Here is a 21,526-nt window from a genome sequence, read left to right as displayed (position 1 = left end):
TTATCTGAAGAACCGATTGATGGATTCCTGCCAAACTTTGGTCATGTATGTTACTTGCAGAGCCGATGAACTGATTAGATTTTGGGGTCACGAGGTGAAAGGTCAAAGGTCACAGGGCTCATTATGTATGCAAAAACAGCTCGTGATCGCGTTATCTGAAGAACCGATTGATGGATTCCTGCCAAACTTTGGTCTTGTATGTATCTTGCAAAGCCGATGAACTGATTAGATTTTGGGGTCACAAGGTCAAAGGTCACAGGTCACAGGGCTCATTAGGTATGCAAAAAGAGCTCGTGATCGCATTATCTCAAGAACCGATCGATGGATTCCTGCCAAACTTTGGTCATGTATGTATCTTGCAGAGCCGATGAACTGAATAGATTTTGGGGTCACGAGGTCAAAGGTCAAAGGTCACAGGGCTCATTATGTATGCAAAAATAGCTTGTGATCGCATTCTCATTAGAACAGATTGATGGATTCCTGCCAAATTTCGATCATGTATGTATCTTGCAGAGCCAATGAACTGAGTAGATTCATGGGTCATGAGGTCAAAGGTCATGGGCTCATTATGTATCCAAAAATAACTTGTGAACGCATTCTCATTAGAACTGACAGATGGATTACTATTTAACTCAGGACATCTTGCAGAGCCAATGAACTGAGTAGATTTTAGGGTCATCAGGTCAAAGATCAAAGGGTCATATATGTATATGAGAAATTGCTTGTAATCACGATATTCTGAGAACCTCTTAATGGATTACAATTGAACTTGAATTTGAAAAATTTCTTCTGTTTTGGTTTGTAAAATTGCTCTATGACGGAGGCATCATTTTCGACTGCGCGCAGTCGAAGTTCCATCTAGTTCTCAATTTTTTTAAATCAGTATTGTATGCTACTTAGCTTGGAAATGCGTGTACTTGCAGTTTATTCCTCTCTTTTTTTCTTTTCTTCTTTTTCTTCTTCTTTCTCTTTAATGAGTACTCCTCTATTCCTCTTAATCCTCCTCTTCCTCCTCCATCCTTTCACCTCTTCTCATCACTCCTACACCACCTCCCACTCCCCTCCCCTTTTTTTTATCCTCCTGCTTCCGTCACTCCTCATGTCCTTTCCCCCTTTCCTCCCCCTTTCCACCCACTTCCCTCCCCTTCTCTTTATCCTCCTTTTCCTCCTTCCAATCGCCCTCTTCTTACTTCCTCTCCTTCTTGCTCCCCCCTTAATGCCCTCTCTTCTAGTTTCTTTTCCTTCCCATTCCTCCCCTTTCCTCCTCCTTACCTCCCCCTTTATCCTCCTCCTTCTCCCTTTTCCTCTCGCCCTCTTCTTACTTCCTCTCCTGCTTGCCCCCTTAATGCCCTCTCTCCTAGTTTCCCTTCCTCCCCCTATCCCCTTCTCCTCCTCCCTCTCCTCCACCTCCATCCTACTCTTGCATGCCTGCCTGCCACCTCCTTTCTTTCACCTTTCTTCACTCTCTTCTTGCCCTCATGCTCACTCCTCCCTTTTCACTGTTCCATTGGTCATCTTCCCTTTGGCGATGTCCTTTTAATATTGACAAATTCAATAAATCTGACAAAGCCTCCAGATGAAAAAGCAATATCTTTAAATGCAGAAGAGCAACCAGATAAAAAAAATTAAAAATGTAAACATCACCATTTGTCCACTCGGTGCCAAAGATAGAATTGATGTTGCATTAGGAAAAATTAATCATCAGTCTACCTGCACGAGTATGAATCTTTGTCTTGAGGGCATTGTGGAAGAGCACACTCTACACTGCTAAATGTCAAACACATATATTTTTGTCCAAGGCATGAATCTGATTGCACCACATTGACACTCTTGGTTTGATTGTACCTGCCCAGTGTAGCAGAAAGTTGGTTGAAGGGCAGAAATGATAGCACCTCTATTGGTATATGAATTGCACAATTACATGTTCAGTCAAAAAATTCATATGTATTTTTATGGTTTAGGGCCAGTATTTATAAACGAGTACTAATTTTACTCCAGGTTCTTTCAAGTGGGTAGATTTAGTCCATAGTGCTAACCTCCTAGTCCTGTACCTTAATTCTGTAATAAACTGTACATACAGAAATCCTTTCATGAAATGAATTTCTCACATTTCATTTTATGACTGCATTCATTATTATGTTTTCGGGTTGTCCGTCCGTCCGTACGTACTTCTGTTCGTCCCGTTCTCATGATCGCATTATCTCAAGAACCGATTGATGGATTGTTGCCAAACTTGGGTCAAGTATGTATCTCGCAGAGCTAATGAATTGAGTAGATTTTGGGGTCACAAGGTCAAAGGTCATGGGGCTCATTATGTATGCAAAAACAGCTTGTGATCGCGTTAGCATTAGAAACGATGGACGGATTAATTACCATCAAACTCAAGACATGTATGTATCTTGCAAAGCCAATGAACTGATTAGATTTTAGGGTCATGAGATCATGAGGGTCATACATGTATACAAAAAATAGCTTGTAATCACGATATTCTGAGAACCTGTTAATGGATTACAATCAAACTTTATTTTGAAAAATTTCACTGTTTTGGTTTGTAAAATAGCCCTATATGGCAGAGGCATCATTTTGGACTGCGCGCAGTTGAAGTTCCATCTAGTTATATATTCACGCTACTATAGTGTAAGAGTAATTTTAGAAGCGTAACTCTTCATGCTTCAAATCTGTAGAATAAGATTTAACTTAGCCCGATTGTCTCTGGTTTTACAAATACATCTATTTGCAATCAATATATTTTTACAATCGCATATCACTAACAAAAATCATGTCATAGTGCATGTACCAATGAAATGTGAGGCATGGAGAACTTTAGATCTCATTTTAGGAGTGTCTACGAGGAGATTTTCATGATTGAGAGAAAGAACATTGTCTTTTCTGGGACAAATTATGTCATTTAAAATCGTGTCTGTTCAGATTCTGTCATTTGGAGTCAAACAAATTTCGCTTTTTGCCTAAAGCAGGTTCTGAAAAGAAATAAAGACTTCTATCACTGTACAGCAAGAGTAAATCAAATAAGGCATTCACGCACATGAAGCATTTATGGTTTTCTTCATGAGTTTTGGATCATTTTCTAGGCATCCCTCAGGATGTCCTTCATATTAGGTTTACTGAGGCAGTTGGTGTCTATTAGAAATTTAGAAACCATTTGTTTGGTGTTCAATTGGGCTTGCTCTAATTTGATTGTATTTTAGATGAGGGGTTAATTTAGTAATGATATATCATTGATATCATAATCATTGTAATAGTTAGAAACCATGTGGCTTGATGTCAAGTTGGGCATGGTACCATGTTAATCATTACATGAAGGCTTCAAGTTCATCTAGTAAGGAAATAGTATGATAATATACAAATAATACACAGCAGTGAGGGCATTAGTAAGAATTACCCACACAGGGTACATTTGGAACAGTCTAACATGCCCAAGGCGGTAGCCAAGGGTGTTTGGACTGTTTTGAAGGTACCGAGTGTGGGTAATTTTACTAATCTTAGAACAAAATGCTGAGTATTATTTGTTTTATAAGATTATGTTTTATTTGTTATACAAAATGATGTTTTATAACATGTTTTCACTAATGACCGGTCATTAGAATTGGCTAATGACCGGTCATTATCCAAATTGCGCGTTAGACAAAATAAATGCCTGGTCACGTGTACGCTTTCAACCAATCATTTGATTAGGATCAACGTCATCATCTTACAGTATAAATTATTTTTAACATAATATAAACGTGTATTGAACATCTCCATTTATTAGAATCTATTTGATGTTTAGTTGGCCATGCTCATAATTTGGTTGTACAATGTAGTATAGGCTGGGTTTTCATGTAGTTATGATTTATCATTACAATATCATTTCTCACAATCATTATAATAATTGATGTAATATCCATTAAAAATCCTTTGTTTGATGTTAAATTAGGCATGCTTTAATTTGAATGTAATGTGTAATGGGGCCAATCTAAGGAAATGTCATTATGAAATTAAAATATTAATTATAATGATTTTATAATTGATTAGAGATGTCTACTGGGAAACCATTCATTTGATATGTAATTGGGCATGTACCCAGTAATTGATTTAATGTTAATCAGGCGTGCTATGATTCGACTTCAATATAAGTCGGGGTTCATGTAGTATTAAAATACCATTATACTATTAGATATCATAATCATCACAATTATAGATATCATATCTATTAGAAACCAATTGTTTTATGTTCAATTTAGCATGCTGTTGATCCAATTATTACATGTACACTGTATGTGAACTGGAATTACTGTAGTAGAAGGGACTGTTCTACTATAATCTTTGAGGCTCGTTCAGATATGACTTGGTAAACTGTGACAAAAAACACTCCATTTTTGTATTAAACGTGTGAAATGAATGGCAATTCAGAGCAACAAAGGTTCTTCCCATATTCATTTAGTTCTTGATCATAAGATACAAAATTATGGAGCGTATAACACTTTATGTCATCAATTAAAAAATGCTGTGGTTTACCCTAGCAAATCTTAACAAGGCTATGCCAGTGTATTAATAGATATCAGATTTATTTGATACTATTTTGGGGGTATTCAGTTGGGCATGCCATTGGTTCGATGGTGAATCAGACTTACTAGTAAACAAGAACACAAAAATTTGACTTCTCTTATCCTCTCAAAGCCTGTCAAATTGTATCTTAAAGTGCACCCCACAAAGGATGGTTTATGAAAGAGAAATTTCTCTACCTCAAAGCGACAAATACGCCCACTTTATGAGAGGCAGTGTTTGAGCCTGGAGTCCTATGAAAAGCTACTGTATGCTTTAATATACATGAACAACTATTTCAACCATCCAAGTTTGAATGTCACATATGCTGATGTATATTGTGAATTGTGGATTATTTATAAATGCAAAAAATAATCAAATTTCGATCAGACCATGCTATAGTGTGATGAAAGTATTGTTCCCAGAATGTGTAAATTCAACCTTTTCAATTAATATATAGGATAAATGTTACCTTTTTAGGTAAACCTCATTCCGGGTCAATTTAATTCAAAATACAAGATTATGTAACCAAAAGCTTAATGATTAGAAAGGCATGGGCGAAAAAGGCTTAATCTTTTTAGCTATCACATCCTATAGATTATGATGATTATTATCAGTGGTAGTGAATTGAATGACTTCATTTGAAATTACTGGTTCTACAACATATATGCTCCTCTTGAAAATTGCTCCAGGGGCAATTTCTGTAAACAGTTTCCTAACTTCAGCCATAGACCCAATACTATCCCTTCCCCTCTCACTAACCTTAAACCCAATTGCAACCCTAACCCTATTTCTTTGGTGAAAGAAAGCCTGGAGTAAATGTCTTCAGAGCAAATGTTGGGTTCCCAGAATTATCTCATACATGTATATGTACATGTGAATGTATGTTATATATGAATTGAACCTCCTGTTACTGTTTCAAAAGTACCCTCTACAGTTTTCACTTGGTATCTTCCTTGTATGCACATTTACAACACACAAAAGAACAAGTGCATGCAAGGTCATAAATATATTTCATAGATTAATTAGGTAATGGTATATATAGTATCAATATCTATGAAGTACATATAGTATATAATGTATTAAGTAACTATTTTTTTCTCCATTTTATCCCTGTGTGCGTTTTGTCTCTGATGAATAACTATTCACGGTCAGTGATGCATATGGGCTGTGTATTGGTAATCATTTTAATTAAGGACAAACCTAATTGCTTAAATGGAAGAATGACATCATTAAGGCCAAGTAGACTGTAGGTCTATAGATAATGAATGATTTCATCGCTATAACAATCAAGTTGATGAATCGCCCCACACTGTGTCATCATTCCATGTTATTCGGTAGAAAATAATTGTCATTTCACTTTTTTCATGAAAATTTCGAGAAGCGGAAATTGAGAGCTGAAAAAGTTGTTGTAGTCAAATATCAAAGATTGCCTGGGGATTGAAGGGTGAAACAGGCTAATTTTCATTGTTGTTTTTTGGTGCCTGCAGCCCGAGTAAATTTTCAATTATGCCTGTGTTGGGAAGTCGGACCTGTTCTTTCTTTCTTTCTAGTATTTTCTTTAAATTAATATTCTTATTTTGTTATCTCCTGTAAATTATCTTCTCCTTGTCACCTATCTGTAATTTTAAGTGTCATATAAGTTCACCTCCTACATGTATGTCTTCCATTGCTTAAAATGCAATTTGTTAATCTTCTTTATTTTAACTTTTCATAGCAATGCTTCTTTTGCTACACATATACATCTGGATACATGTGTTTTCTATTTCCTTGCTCTCTCTCCATTGTTACCCCTCTGTCTTGTTCTATTTTCTCTATCCCACTCTCCCAGTTTCTTTCCTGACCGAAACACTCCATCCCTCTCTCCTTTTATCTCTCCTTTCTCCCTCTCTATCTCTCTCCCTCCCCTTCCTTCTCAGTCTCCCTCCATTCTTTCCCTTCTCTCTCTCTCTCTCTCTCTCTCTCTCCATTCTTCCACCTCTCACCCTCTCTCTTCTCTATCATTGCTCTTTTTTTCCTTTTTCTGAATCTCATTTGTTCTATTGCAATTCGAATAATACCTTCGTTCTCTATCCACCTCTCAGTTTCTGTCACCTTTTCACGTGACTGCTTTCTCATATGTTCCATCAACCTTTTTACAAGGATAAATGGAATTGAGAGTAGTCCAAATGAGATGATCAGAGCATATATTTGTGTTTGTGTTTCAACCAACTGTCCTAGTTGTCAATCCATCCATACTTTGTCTCTGTTCATATTTGCATCTCCTGTGCCCTTTTTCCTTTCTTCCGACCCCAGTTGTTGTGTCGTTCCTGTTCCCTTGGGATATTCCAACTGTATTTCATCCCCAGCTCATCACTCCAAGAACTGTTTAATCAAATTAAAAGGATTTCATATTTGTTTGATTGTAAGAATATTACCACTATAGACAGCAGCAGTGTTATTTCTTTCCTTGTTCTTCCATATTGACAGAAACTATACTGGTCGGGATCAATAGTGCATTGGATTGGTCATGATTGGTTTAGGTTCCGTGAATTTCATCACTTAGATTGATGACCTATTTTTTCAACGTGGAATGCTAGGGTTTCATTTGATTTAGTGCTTGCCAGTGAAAAAAAAATGAGCTGGTTTGCTTGTTTCTATATTTGCTGCTGAGCTTTTTTGATCAGCAGTCGGTCAGGATTTGATGTTAATATTTCAAAGGATGGATGTTTAGCAAAGGTACATGTATACATGAATGCATTGCAAGTACCCCTAGCCAATTTGTATGAAGTGACATGCTCCTGTCAAGTTTGACATTGCATACATTTTTATCTGATCTGTGGACAGCACATTTCTGCTATGTTTCCTCCGACATTTGTACATCACATATTTCCCAATATCATTTCCTTACATCTAGTAATTTTTACATGTTACTAAGGCATGCATATTCTTGAACTCTTTTAGTTGCCAAAAAAGTAATCAATCACATAATTTTTTGAAAGAATTTGCCCTCCATTTTGATAGTACAACATGTGATAGATATACAAAGATATATACCAAGTTGATAGAAAAATATATTGTATTAATGAAAAGAAATATTGAGAGGAGGAAGTAAAATGTTTATTGTTACATTTCACTATTCACTACACATAGGATTATGGCGCATCACATAATCAACATTGTTATTCACAATGATAATGATTAACATGTAGTAAGATACATTTCTGGGGCAATTAAAACATTGTACCGCTAATTAAATTCAGGAGAGTAAAGAGCATCTTTGTTATTCCAGTTGCTTGTGGCATTCTTGTCGCAGGCATTTGTTACAGATCATGAAATAGTTCTTTAGCTGAGAAATCCCCCCCCCCCCCCAAAAAAAAAAAATGAAACTAGATATTGTGTAAAGAGAGTTCTTAATTTCCAAGACACTGATATAAACAGAGCATCATTATTACCCGGTACCTTTATATGCAAAAGATATGTTTTTCTTTTTCCTGAGTTTAGAATCAATTTTTGTTGTCCTACACCATCAGGTGAAGCGGAAAAAGCGCAGACCACACCCAGGTCACCACCACCCCCGACGTCCTCCAGCGCTGGTCCTCATGGACGGACAAGAAGCGAGGGCGCACTTCAGATGAGTCAGCCCCTCCCACCCATCAAGGTCCCATCTAATGATAATAACGAGGAAGATGAGATCATGAGGGGCACTGGGGGATCTGGTAAGAACTTATTCTTTCAACAATCTTCTTTTTTTTTTTAAATACTCTTGCACGGTGAAATTTTAGATTTTCTTACTTTTTTTACTTACAAATTCAGACTGAAAACACAAACAGGTTCCTGGAACACACTCCCCCCCCCCCACCCCTCCTCCCAAGTTTTAACATAGTACCCCCAAGTTCAGAAAATTCTGACGAGGGCCCATGAATGCATACAAGCCTATATACAATGTTAATCAGGACCCCTCTGAGTGAAGCTTTACTAAGAGATATTTTAACACTTTGATGAATTTATGAAAGTAGTTTATATATTCATTACTCAGTACGTGCTCTTATTCTGTTTTTCTTTCCCTTTTAAATGTGAAAGGCAACTATTTTTGATGATGGAAACCTTGTTATTTTGTATTTCATGATTAACACTTTGTCAATGATCATCATGTGCATATCTGAAGAGAATTCAATCTATAGTATTGTGTTGCTCTCTCTCAAATTTTGATAAACACAAATACATCAATGTATTATTAGATAATATGCCAATTGTGCTCCTACATTTGCCCTGACTGCAATCTCTCCATGGTTTATCTCCATCAAAGATATCGGGTAGGGTTGGGGTTAGGGTTGCAATTGGGTAGAGGTTTCAGAATTGTAAATCTTAGGAAGCTGATCACGGACCTATTGTTGCTGGAGCATGTGCTGTACAACTGTACAGACTTCTAATGAGAGTGATGATAAACCCTTGTAGAGATCAGTTTCTTAATAAAGAGGTGGGAAACATGAAGAGAAATTTATCTTACTTAGTGAGATGAAGAGCTTGCGTTACCCAGAACTTTTCTTTAATCAGATGATCTAATGGACTGTTGAGGGGTCTCTAGGACATTGAAACTCATGCCTTTGTAGATGGATACCACATAGCCAGAAATATCCCCTTTATCACATCTTAAGCCAATCCAACACATGCAGTCTTCTTTTACCCCCTCTTTATTGCGGATGTTCGCCCACCAAGAGCCTGTCGTTATTCTGTGAATGTAGCACTTAATGCAAGGCTCACAGTATCGGTTTACCATGCTTGCCTGTTGAGATTAGATTTGGGTTATTTGGGATACATGTGAATGATATGGGCAGCATGCACCCTTCTTAATTGGAAGCACATGGACTTTGATTGTGTTTCAACACATGTGAACAATACACTTACATTTAGATTGACAAGTGCTACTTTTAATAGTTCGAGGTCTAATTTGAACATTGTAAAAATAAAAAAAATTAAGAGAGAGAGAGGGAGAGGGGGAGTGGATGGTTGGAGAGGGACAGAGAGAGCAAAAACACATTTTTGTTATATTTATCAAGAATTTGTTTTGAATATACCTGCTGGCTAAATCATGAAATATTAAAAATACAAACATGTATAGCATAACAAGTATCTTATTTCTTACTTTTTCCCTGTACATCTCAAATTCTCAAACAGTTCAAAATAGGTCTCAGACTGCATTTAATTAAGAAACAGACGACCGTTTGTTGTAAATAGGAAGTAAAACTGAAAGCCCAAAACAAAGTTTTATTTATCACCTTAAAGAGTTATTTACAGTTTATTTATTGTCATAATTAAATTATTTCAATTTGAAGAATTGATATGGGCTTCCTTTAATGCATCTATACATCACCCTGGAGATGAATAAGTTATGCCTGTTGTATTTTAATGAGAAATTTGCACTTTAAAATCCTCAAAAGATGAGATGAAGGTACAGTGGAAGTTATGGAATTATTTCAAGTATGAAATTGATAAATACATGTAAAACTCATTTTGAGAAGAGGAATGACTTTGCCAATATTGACAAAAGTAGCACTTTTATCAATTAATCACTGTTGAATGTGTCATAACAGTGTGCGGCGTATTCCAAATGGCCTGTCTACTATTGGTTCACTATGGGAACGACACATTGTGTAATGTTGCGCACTGGGATGAGGGGATGGATGAGTCGATGCAAAATACTGTTAAGTTCATGCTAACCCCCATTAGCACATCCTCAGTTAATTAATATCAATGACGGAAAGTGGAAAGAGTCATTTATGTTGAGAGATATGAAGCCAGCAAGTGGCATAGAAAGTGGATCCTAATGCATATTTATTAGTCATTTTATGTCATACTTAGTGTCCGTCCTAAAGTCCTTGAAAGTGAGCTACACATAATTATAAATATTAGATGGCGAGAGTGAGAGAAAGAGTTACAAGAGGAATGCTTTTGTGAATGTTTAAATTGTTATTATTTATTTGTTTGTTTGTATATTAAAATTGCAGGTAGTTAGCTATTGAGACAAAGTTGCATAAATGTTTATTTTCTTTGTCTTATGAGTAAAAGATCATTACACTATAAAACGAACATAGCTCAAAGACATAGCTCACATAAGTTTAAGGTTTGATAAGTTTAATAATCATGTTTTTTTCGAAATTGTTCCATATAACCAGCAATGTTTGAGAATCTACAGGACAATTTAACAACGAGATGTCTAAAGAAATATGTTTTATAGCTAATGATGTATGAATTCATTTTAGATAAGTTCTTCCTGACCCTTATCTCTTCATATTATTTATGATATTTGAACAAGTCTGTTTTTACTCCTAATTGTAGTAAAGAAATACAAAATATCATTTATACTGCATTCTTTATGTCAGAAGAAAAGCAAAAACAGAATATTTAATAATTTTCCCTTTGAAGGGCCCTACAATTGTTCTGGAAAACTGTTTCAATGAACTATGAGGAAATACATGTATGTATATTATTGAGAAAATCACCAGAGCTAGAGCTCTCAAAGATTAGTATTCCTACTTCCTTCACAGTAGACAAATACAAAGTATCATGTGTACTGCACCATTATATTTCAATAGTAATTGATCCTATGAATTAATTATTTTGGTTAACAATTGATACAGTAGTATCATTGGCGATGGGAAAGTGATAAAAGCACTTTTACCTGATTGCCTTGCAGTACACAAACTGAACAACAAAACATGGATATTCAAGGAAATGCATTTGATATGAGGCTTCCAATGGTATTGCCTGAAATTTTGATCTATTTCTCCCTCTAATTCAGTAAACCCTGTCCCCCCCCCCCTCCCCCCATTCGTCATTGATCTTTGCTCTTAACATTCTATGACTTCAGTCCGATTTCTCTCTTAATGTGAGCTAGAAATTCCTTCTCTTTATACATCCCTTTCAAGTCTAATATTTTAAGTCGTTTATAAATCTCTATTCTATACGGGATATCTCCCCACTCTCTCTCTCTCTCTCTCTCTCTCTCTTTCTCTCTCTACTCCTCTCTCTCTCTCTCTCTCTCTCTCTCTCTTTCTCTCTCTTTCCCATCTTTCTCTTTCTCATTCTCCCCCTCCTTCTGTATGTCTCGCCTTTCCACACATTTTTCTCTCTCTCCTCTCTTTCCCTTTTTTTCTCACAAAATTCCTCCCTCTACCTCTTCACTCTTTCTCTCTATTACTACAATGTATCTTCCTCTGTGTCACACACACACACACACACACACTCTCTCTCTCTCTCTCTCTCTTTCTCTCTTTCTCTCACTCACTCACTCTCCCCATCGTTAATCATGTCATGGTTTTTATTACATTACACAATTATAGTTTCTTCTTTCACCTCATACGTGACAATGCATGTATCTTCAATAGATGTGAAAATGTTTTAGCAATATGAAAGGAATCAATCAATGATGCTATGCTTGAATTGAATGTTTCCTGTAAATAATGTACCATCAGTACACATTTTGCGGTTGATGTACTGTCACTTTTATCCTAACTGAATTATCCCCTCTTTAGGAGGACTTAATGCTTTCTCTGGATAGACACTCCAGACTATTTATAGTCCTTGAATGATTCCCAGGGATTGACCGGCCAGGGTAGGGGTGTTTATGAAGGTTTAATTTCTCTCTGTGATCTCCTTTACTCACTCTGCCTGCCATTGTAAGGGTAGGTATCTGTGTACGCACTTTGTCATTGAGTGCAGATGTTGCCCCGTTTATATTCCAAGTTTGTCAGGCATTATATTGAAATTCCACACGCTTCCATGGGTCTCATTTAAACCATATTCATCAGATTTGTCTCAAGAGGCAGACAGATTAGATTTAGATGAAACCAGCTTCAAATCTCTCATGGCCAGTGCAGGATTTCTCTCTCCCTTACCCTTTAAATATGTCTCCCTCTCTGTTTTTCTGTTTCTTGATCTGTCTTGCTTTCACTATACCTCTCTGTCTTTGCCAGTTTGTTTCTCTCTGTTTTCTCTTTGCTTCTCTGCCCGTCTCAATGTATCTATCCCCCTCTCTATTCCCCCCTCTCCCCCTTACTCTCTGTCTTGCTAATAATTGTCTGCCTTACCATTCTCTCACGGTATTTACATATTTTTCCTTTTTTCTCATTTGAAGTATAATCATTTCATGGATCTAATTACAGTGTAATTTACACCTTCTTATTTATTCCACATCTTCCTCACCCTCCCTCTCTATATCCATCATCTATCAACATTAAATATCCTGCAAATTTACATTTTTCAGTTTTGTTTTCAGGAGGTTTGTCATCCTGTCGATAAAGTTCATTTAAATGAGGCATTGTCACAATAGATTCCTTTCCAGTATTATTTTTTCACCTGCTGTTCCTGGTTTTGGTTTGGATTTTCAAATATTTGTCAAAATATATTATAAAGATTCATGTAACAGGGTATTTGTCTGATATTAGATTGTTATTGTTCTACAGTCGGTTTTAAAGAGGTTTTAGTTATGTCTTTAACAAATCATTTAACATTTTATATGGCTGTAACAGTTCTGTGCATTATAATCACCATCATGATCATTTCGACCGCCCCCCCCCCCCTTCCAATTTGTGTCTTTCTGGTTTCCTTCAGCTTCTTTGCTGGTGAATACAAACAGGTATCATACTGCTAAATGTACACTACATACCTACTGTACCATACGCATTCAAGTGAGTGTGAACACACCCCTTGTTAGTGTACATAATTATGTATTATCAGATGTATGACTGTTACCTTTTTTTCTTTCTTTTTTTTGGGGGGGGGGGGGGGTCACAGCTAACAACTGAATTATTCACATTCCTAATATTAATTTGATGTTTTGTTGTTTTTTTTAATGTTTTTTTTTACATTACTCAAAAATTAAAGGTGGACTGGTTGAATTAAGGCCTTCGTTGAATACATTCAGATGAAAGCTTCTCAAGAAACATAAATTAGGATAAATCAATTTTTCAAAACTTGGTAAGGGTGTCAATAATTTAGTTGCTAACTGTATATTGAGGTAGGGGTGGAAAGGTAGCATCCCCAATTAACATAGGAATAAACATGTGTTTGACTTCAGGGTTTAAAGTAGAAAACAGGTCAGTTTATGCCTAAACCTTCCCCTAGCTCCATGACTCATTTTGGAATTGACCATCCCTTTTAAATTTTGATGCCACCACCCAAAAGTAGTAGAGTTCATAATGATCTGCAGAGAGCCCGAAAGGCATTAACCTGTATGCTGTAACAAAGAGAGAATGTCCTTCTAGCTTCTCAGCTCACAATATTAGATTTTGATGACAGTATATCATGGCCACTGTACGACCCACTTGTATATCCTGCTGCCATGTCCCATTTTCATTCTCACTTTTCAGTTTCCTTTTACCTTTTTCTTGGTGTTACGCGACCTTTTTATACACTATTGTGTAATTTATTTCTAGTTTTGTTTCCCCCTACCCCTTACCCCATATACTCTATCTTCATTCATTCGTTCATGCATCTCACTGTGTTTCTGCTGTATCTAATGATGTTATCTTTCTCCAACTGGAGGGTTTTGTTTTGGTTTTGTTTTAGCTAAAGTAATTTCCTTTTCACTCAGACTGCTCTGCCTTCGTTTTTCATGAATTTGGCTGTTGATTTATTCTTAAAAGCTAGGTCATTATCTCTGTGTTAACATCTGTCAGGTACCCAGTCTCCCCCCCCCCCCCCCCCCCCTCACCCCATTTTTTCTAGAGACGGGAAGGTGGAGGTTTTCTCCATTCTCATTCAAAGTAGTCAGTCCACTATTTTACACCTGTGTCTACCTTACCATTAAGGTGGTTTTCTCTTCATATCCCATATCACTCTTTTTATCTACATCCTGTATCCCTCTTTGTCCCTCTCTCCACACCCCTCCCCCCTCTCTCTCTCTCTCTCTCTTTCTCCCACTCAATCTATCTCATGTTTCCTCTGCCTGACAAGTTAGTGTCCTCTTTCACTCATTTCCCACTTATGCTACCTTACATCGTCATCATTCTAAAATGATCCCATCTCCTGTACTTACTATACATGTATATTCTCTTTCCTCATCTCTCCATCATTTTTCCTGTCCCCCTTCCTCTCTTCCCGTCCCCCTCCTCTCTTCCCCTCCAACCCTTCTCTCTTTCCGTATTTCCCTCATGGTCATATCGCTTCAGTCTATTAGATTAAGACAGTTTGCTGGTCGTTGAGAGGGCTGGATAGCGGGAAAACGGAAGAGATTGTGACAGCATGGCTTATTACATCCACCCACCAGTTCATAGCCACATCTTTATCAAATCAAAATCAGTTTGCCGTGATAGGATAAAAGTCCGATTCATCCACACTCGAATTCCTTCTGTGCCAAAAATAGGTGCGTCAGGCCCTGCCTCCCGTTTGATATCTACATATGTAAGCTAACGGGATATTCAGAGAAAGTAATGTCATTGAAAACGCCGTTACCTTTCCATGAGGCTTAAAGGTCTTATTGGAATTGATGAATTGATTGGCCTGCTTTGCAATACCGCAACAAATCTCATTACACTACTTCAAAATATCTCTTTACTACTCTACCTCTTGCTCTCACTCTTTCTCCCTCTCTATCCCCACTCAATGCACATCACTCCCTTTCAAGCTCTCATTGTACACTGTCGCTTGCTTACCCAGTACAGTGTTTTGAATGCCATTATGACTTCTTTGATTGACTTGATATAAGAGAGAAGCAGGGAATCGGCGTGATTGTCAAATATTATTTTGGGTGAAGAAGATTTCTCTCTGGTTTCTTCTTTTTTAATGGATTCCATAAAATTTTAGATTCATGTATCTCCATTGCAAACTTCAGTGTCAAATAGCACACTTGCAGCTTTTTTGTTACTCTCCCTTAAGTAAATTTCTTCTGAAAGGGGAAAGAGATTTTCCCTTTCATGATGCCGTGCATATGCTACAATTTCTGAAAAATTGTAACATGAACATTTTGATCAACGAAGATAGAGACAGAGAGAAATAGCAGGAGACAGAGAGAGGAAGGACAAATCACAGGAAATCTTTCAAACAATTTCAGTGCCGCTATGATAAAACCTACTATGTCTGGAAAATTTAGAGTATAACAGACATATATGACATTTAGAATATGACCCCTTTCAAAGAGCCAAATCTACTTATATACTTGTATTAAGCTCATTTATATTAAAGCAGAAGGAAATAGGAAAAAAATAATTTCTTGAAGCATTGACTAAAACTTTAGGAAATTGGCTTGTAATGGAGTTTGAGAAATACCTTCTGGTGAGGCAGCTACAATAAGACTTGAAGACTAAATGATCTGGACACCAATGAATAATGGAAAGCAATGAAACAAATCTCAAGTATTATAGCATCCTGTCTAGCCTCACACGTGCACTGGTTCCATCAAGGTTGGTCTGTTGGTGAATATGCAGAGAGAAATGACCCATTTGGAGTGGATGCATTCCATTAAGCCATAGGGGCACACCCCTCTTAGCTTCCCTGCGGTATCCAGTGGAATAATGCTTCAATACGTGGTGACGAAATTCAAAAGTGAATCCTCTGGCGAACACAAGACATGGACTTTAATTGGATATACAATTACAACAGAAAATCAAGGGCTATCAATAGTGATTTACCCCAGCCATACTTGAAATTCACAGGCATAGGATGTATAATGTTTCAACAGCCACCAATATTGATTACAGTCACACATATTCATCATGTGAAGAACGTACAAGGAACGAAAAGATGTGGTCATTGGGAACTAAATGGGTAGTGAAACGCCAGTTTGAGTTCAATGAATTAGTGTGTCCTCACTGTTGAGTAAAACGATGGTTGAGCCTTTTTACCAATATTTTATCTAGTGATTGAAACACTTTTCTGGGCTTGTGTGAACATAGTGTATTTTTATAAGTAGGATATTGGTCTGAGCTCTGCAGTTGTACAGTGTATATATCATCGCCGGTTAGTGACACGCTGAACTAGGCTGGTGTGAAGTGGAAGTAACATGCTGGACTGACTGAGCATTGTGTGTGAATGTCTAATCAGAGACTCAAAACGCTGACAGTGACTCTTTTGTCATAACATAGACTGCTTTATGCCATGTTTGAACATAAGATTGTGAACCCGATAACTGTCTTTTAGTTTTGAGGCTTGGATTCTGATTTTGAAATTTCAAACTTTAGGCTGATGTCCATAGTGTGACCAGCTTTTCATCATTTCATAAATACTTTATATTGTGTGTGAACACAAGATCCTAACCATGCTGAAAGTCTTCCTAAATTTGTTGGTTTCACTGTACCAGCTCACTGCACTAACAGCCTACCAGGTGCTGGGTGTGTCCTGGGACCAGAGATAAGATTAAAGGGAAGGGTGCTAGAGGGGGAAGAGAATGCTACATGGCACTTGTTAATTAAAACCCAGGGGAATGTAAGTGTTTAAACATGATTCAGATATTTTTAGAAGTAGATACTTTTATTCCATGGAATCATCAAAAAGGAGGGAACCGGGTCCTATGAAAAGCTTACTCATTTACTAAAATATTTTGTTGAAAAGTAAAAAGTAAACTAAACCATTCACCGTATTTCTGAGAGAAACAGAGTAGTAATTCCTTTAAAACGTGCAGTAACCTTTAGAAAGTAAACAATTTGTTACTATTTTGCCAGTGATAGACATGCAGGTTCAAATGGAATAAGCATGCTTTTTAACCATGATTGATATTTCAAGTATGTGAGACACTACAATTTGGGCCAACTATGAAGTGTATGATTAATATACATGTATATATTTACTTTCTTCTTGGAAAAAGGTATATTAAAAGATAGAGTTGAGTTCAGGTCAAGCAATTGCATTGTGAAAGAGACGATGTGGAATCAATCAGAAAAAGTTGATCATCTAGCATATACAAGTACTGGTGTGAACTGCAAGATTCTGGAATCATCAAAATGATCAGAACTTTGACCCAGTCTTGGTAAAAGTAACAAGCACTGTACACAGAAAGATGTATATGGGACTACACAAACTTGTTGCATAAAAATGAGGTCTTCATTTTTAAGCTGTTACATGTCATATTTAGATTATGAAGGCATTTGAAGAGCCATGCCTTAAAGGATGAATTATGTATGGTCATTTGATGAAGGTATGGTCTGCGAACCTTTTAGCTGTCCTCCAATCACATTTTCCCCCAGTACTTTCATATCTACCAGAGATATTGACTGCTTTTTCCTTAATGCAAAAAGATCAGGGGTATTATGGCTGTCATCTGACCTATTTCAAGAACTGTAACATGCTTAAGAAACCTATTCTCAAGGCCTTGGGACAGTATGTTAAGCCTTCTTTTGATTTAATTGCGCCATTTGTCAAATTCACTCCTCTGTCTCTCTCTATCGCAGCATTGTCGGTCTTCTCCAGAATGCCGACACTTTCAGTCTTTGAGCCACCTCTTATAGCATAGTAAGAGGATGCAGATTGACTTGTAATGCTAAGAACTAGAATGGCAATAACCCTTTTGGCTCACAACTTATGAATTATACAAGTCTAGTTTACATGTGTCATTATTAAAGGTAGACCAGTATTGGAAACGCCCCAATTTCAAAAAATGAAATGGAAGCTCTCATTACCAATCATGTGAAAGAATATGTTTTGACTAATACATGATGATAAAAAAATTTGCCGGGAAACCGCCTACTAATTCATATATTTGGTAAATTTGTTTCTCTCATGGTCTGTGAGAGATATAGGGTAGTCCCATATACATCTTTCTGTGTATAGTGCTTGTAACTTTACGAAGAATGGGCCAAATTTCTTATCATTTTGATGATTCCAGAACCTTGCAAATGCTAGATGCTAGATGATCAACCTTTTCTGATCGATTCCACAACGTTTCTTTCACAATGCAATCGCATGACCATAACTGGTCTTTACCTTTAAAGACTTTACTTTCTATATTCAATATTCTATATATTGCTTGGTATACCATTTTTTACAAGTTTGCTTTGTCTAATCCCGTCTACCATAGGAACTGAGTGGTCCCTGTATACGGCCTATATGAAATTTATAATGGAATAGTCAACGGGTTAAATTTGTGAAGTACTTGATCAGTTTCCTTAACTATGCATGGTGATTAATGTAGAGCAGAAGATGTCAAGTTCATTCCATTATCATAGTGTTTGAATTCACCAAGTAATGTATTGGTCTGCCTCTACACGTCTCTCAAGGTCAAGAGTGCCAAGAGTGTCTGCTGTCAACATCCCACGGACGTGACCGACATTATTTCTCCTGGATGATATACCCATGCATTCAATTACGAATGTGGCCAGGGCATGAAGAGTCTGGTATCTGGTTACCTGTAATTGATATCTGAGATAGAGAGTAGCATTGAATACCTCATCAATTGCCTGTACTTAGTGTTGCTGTTGATTCAGCTGAATGCTTTCTTGCCGGAATCGATGCTCTCTTTTTTTTTTCCTGACACATCTCCTCCTTGCACTACAGATTCCTCGGTGTGCTATCAATTTAATGTTTGTTAATGATTTTCCAATTGATTTTTTAATTGCATCCTGATTTATGTTGATGTATTTTGCATCATATGCTTTAATTCTATGTAAGTTTAAATATTTTCGCCTTGAAAAAACAGTTGCGTTAAATTTTGAAGAAAAATTAAAGCTTTTGAAATTTCACATGCATGCCTGAGATTTTTCTTTGCAAAGTAATGAAAATACAGTAAGCAGAGTGTGAAGAAAATATGTTTTCAAGAACCAACAATAAATAAGATAGACATCAATACAATCTAAATATAACGTAAAAGTGAACCTGATCTTGTTTATGGTCCATTCTCACAGCAGTACACGGAACAACATCCCCTTGGCTCACAACAAAGCTTCCTTCTAGTACCGTTTCGAAAACATCAGTTTTCAGCGCTAAAATCGATCAACATTATCTTCTTCTTTGCCTTGACTGGTCTTTTCTAGCGCTATTTCTGGCCAATGACAGAGATTAATCCTCTCCCCTGTTGGCAGAGAAACTAGGGTAGGCTTGGTGCCCAAAATTGGAGCAAAAGATGCTGAATCATTACCATGGAAACCAGAGACTACTGGTGGGAATGAAATAAGAGGTGGTCGTTGGGAATCATCAAGATGGCCATGTCAACTGGTGTGAAAGGTTTCCTTTTTTACTCATCGCCCTGAACTTCCTTTATTGAGAATCAAAGCACTGCGGGTAAATAGAAGAGGAAGAGTGAATTAGATTTGCTCCTCCCCAGAGGAGTTTTGTTAACCAACACAGGAATGGGGAAGGGAAATTCCCCTCTTCTTATCATCCTAAATCATTTCCTTGTTGGGATATCATGGTCTGAATAAGAATAGGAGGGGGATACTGCACATTTAGATGTAAATTAAAGGATCTGTCATTTGTAATCCTAATTTGTTTATACAGGTTGTTATTGCAAACAGTACATGGAGCTGTTTCCATTTCCTGAACTCTTTGCTACTCTTTCTTGCTTTATTTCTTTCTTTCTGTTTTTTTTCTTTTCATTCCTTCCTTTTCTTCTTCTTCTTCTTCAAAAAAAAAATCTGTTTCTTTCAATCTTTCTTCCAGTGGGTAAATAGAGGAGGAGTGAATTGGATTTGCCCCCCCCCCCCCCTTCCTAAGGAGTTTTCCCTATCATTTTTTCTATCTTTCTCTCTCTCTCTCTTTTCTGTCACTTTTCCTCACTTTCAATATGACTGTTTCAGAAAATCTGTTAATACAATTCTGCTACAACTGTCTTCCTGCGTATCATTTTCTACCTGTATGTCACTGTGTTTTCCTTCCATGGCCCCTCTTTAACAATCACCTGCCTTGGATATCAAATGGGCAGCATTGGAGAGTAATGAAATAATGTCAACCTAGAATGCCCTCCGAATCTAGACTTGGGGGTATGAAAGGACAATTTGGATAATAAACAAGCTAATAGTGTGCAAGGGTAAAATAGATTGCCAGGGGAGAAAGCACTAGAACTGCCAATTTGAACATTTTCTGTTGATGACCACTGTCATTATGTACAGGTAAGTATATTTTTAAATTGCTAAATGAATTATCCTCATTTTTGGATAGGTTATTTTGTACCAGCCAGTTAATTAGCCTCATATTTTATTCCATGGCTCCTCTCTCTCCATCTCACCTTTACCACAAGTTTCTCCTGTTCTCACCATCTCTTTCCCTCCCATTTTCCTTTTTTCCCTCTATCTGTCCTTCTGTCCATCACTCTTCTTCTTCCTCTTTTACTTCACCCCTTTTTTCTCTCTCGCTATCTCACTTTTTTTTCCCTCTCATATTTCAATCCTTTTCATTCGTGAACATATTATTCTACCTTAATAGTCATATCTTTCTTCTTTCCTCTCTCCTTCTGCATTTAATTTTGTTTTCCTCTCTCGTATGTACAGTTTGAGGCAAAAGATAAAAAGCATCATTCAATGACTGTTACAGACACAATTTTCCTCTACTTTGTTATGACTTGTCAGGTACATGCATTCCATCCCCTTAATTCTTCTTTCATTATGATTATTTGAAATATACTTAAGATGTTCTTAATCATGGTACTATCAAAGTTTAATACCATTTCCGTTCTCACAATTAAGTTCAATACTCAAGCTAGACATGGCTCGTTTAATTTAGTTGATTGTGAAAGCTTAGGTAGACCATGAATCCAACTATTGCCAAAGGAAAATCTGACGTATTTAGGGAAATATTCTATTAATTAGTCATCTGGGACTAAATGACTTAATTAAGGTATAGGATTGAAGAAAACAACTGATAAATGGGCTATTGGGTCTTATACTTAGAATCACCCTGAATTCTCAATCCATATTTATTCTTCTTTATTTTGCTTTCACTCTCATATTAGTTATATTGCTCCTCCACCCCTTCTCTCTCTCTCTCTCTTTATCTCTGTTTCTCATCTGCCACTTACATGTAGAGTTTTTGGTGTTTAATGCTACATGTTCTGAATTCTATTCACTTATTTCTTTTAAAA

General features: G+C 36.9%; 1 protein-coding gene across 8 annotated transcripts in view; it reads left to right on the top strand.

Annotated features, from left to right (window-relative positions):
* The window catches only part of LOC588428 (interaptin), an 80,220-nt gene that overhangs the window by 55,630 nt on the left and 3,064 nt on the right, over positions 1-21,526 (top strand). For all 8 annotated transcript variants that reach the window (XM_030973192.1, XM_030973193.1, XM_030973196.1 and 5 more), the window contains one exon: positions 8,055-8,240. In XM_030973192.1, coding sequence (XP_030829052.1) covers positions 8,055-8,240 — 186 coding nt within the window. The remainder of the gene's footprint in view (positions 1-8,054; positions 8,241-21,526) is intronic.

This window comes from Strongylocentrotus purpuratus, unplaced genomic scaffold (genome assembly GCF_000002235.5).
Source record: "Strongylocentrotus purpuratus isolate Spur 01 unplaced genomic scaffold, Spur_5.0 spur5_scaffold_6, whole genome shotgun sequence".
Taxonomy (NCBI): Eukaryota; Metazoa; Echinodermata; class Echinoidea; order Camarodonta; family Strongylocentrotidae; genus Strongylocentrotus; species Strongylocentrotus purpuratus.
The sequence above is the reverse complement of the archived record's forward strand: the minus strand, read 5'-3'. Positions and strand labels throughout refer to the sequence as shown.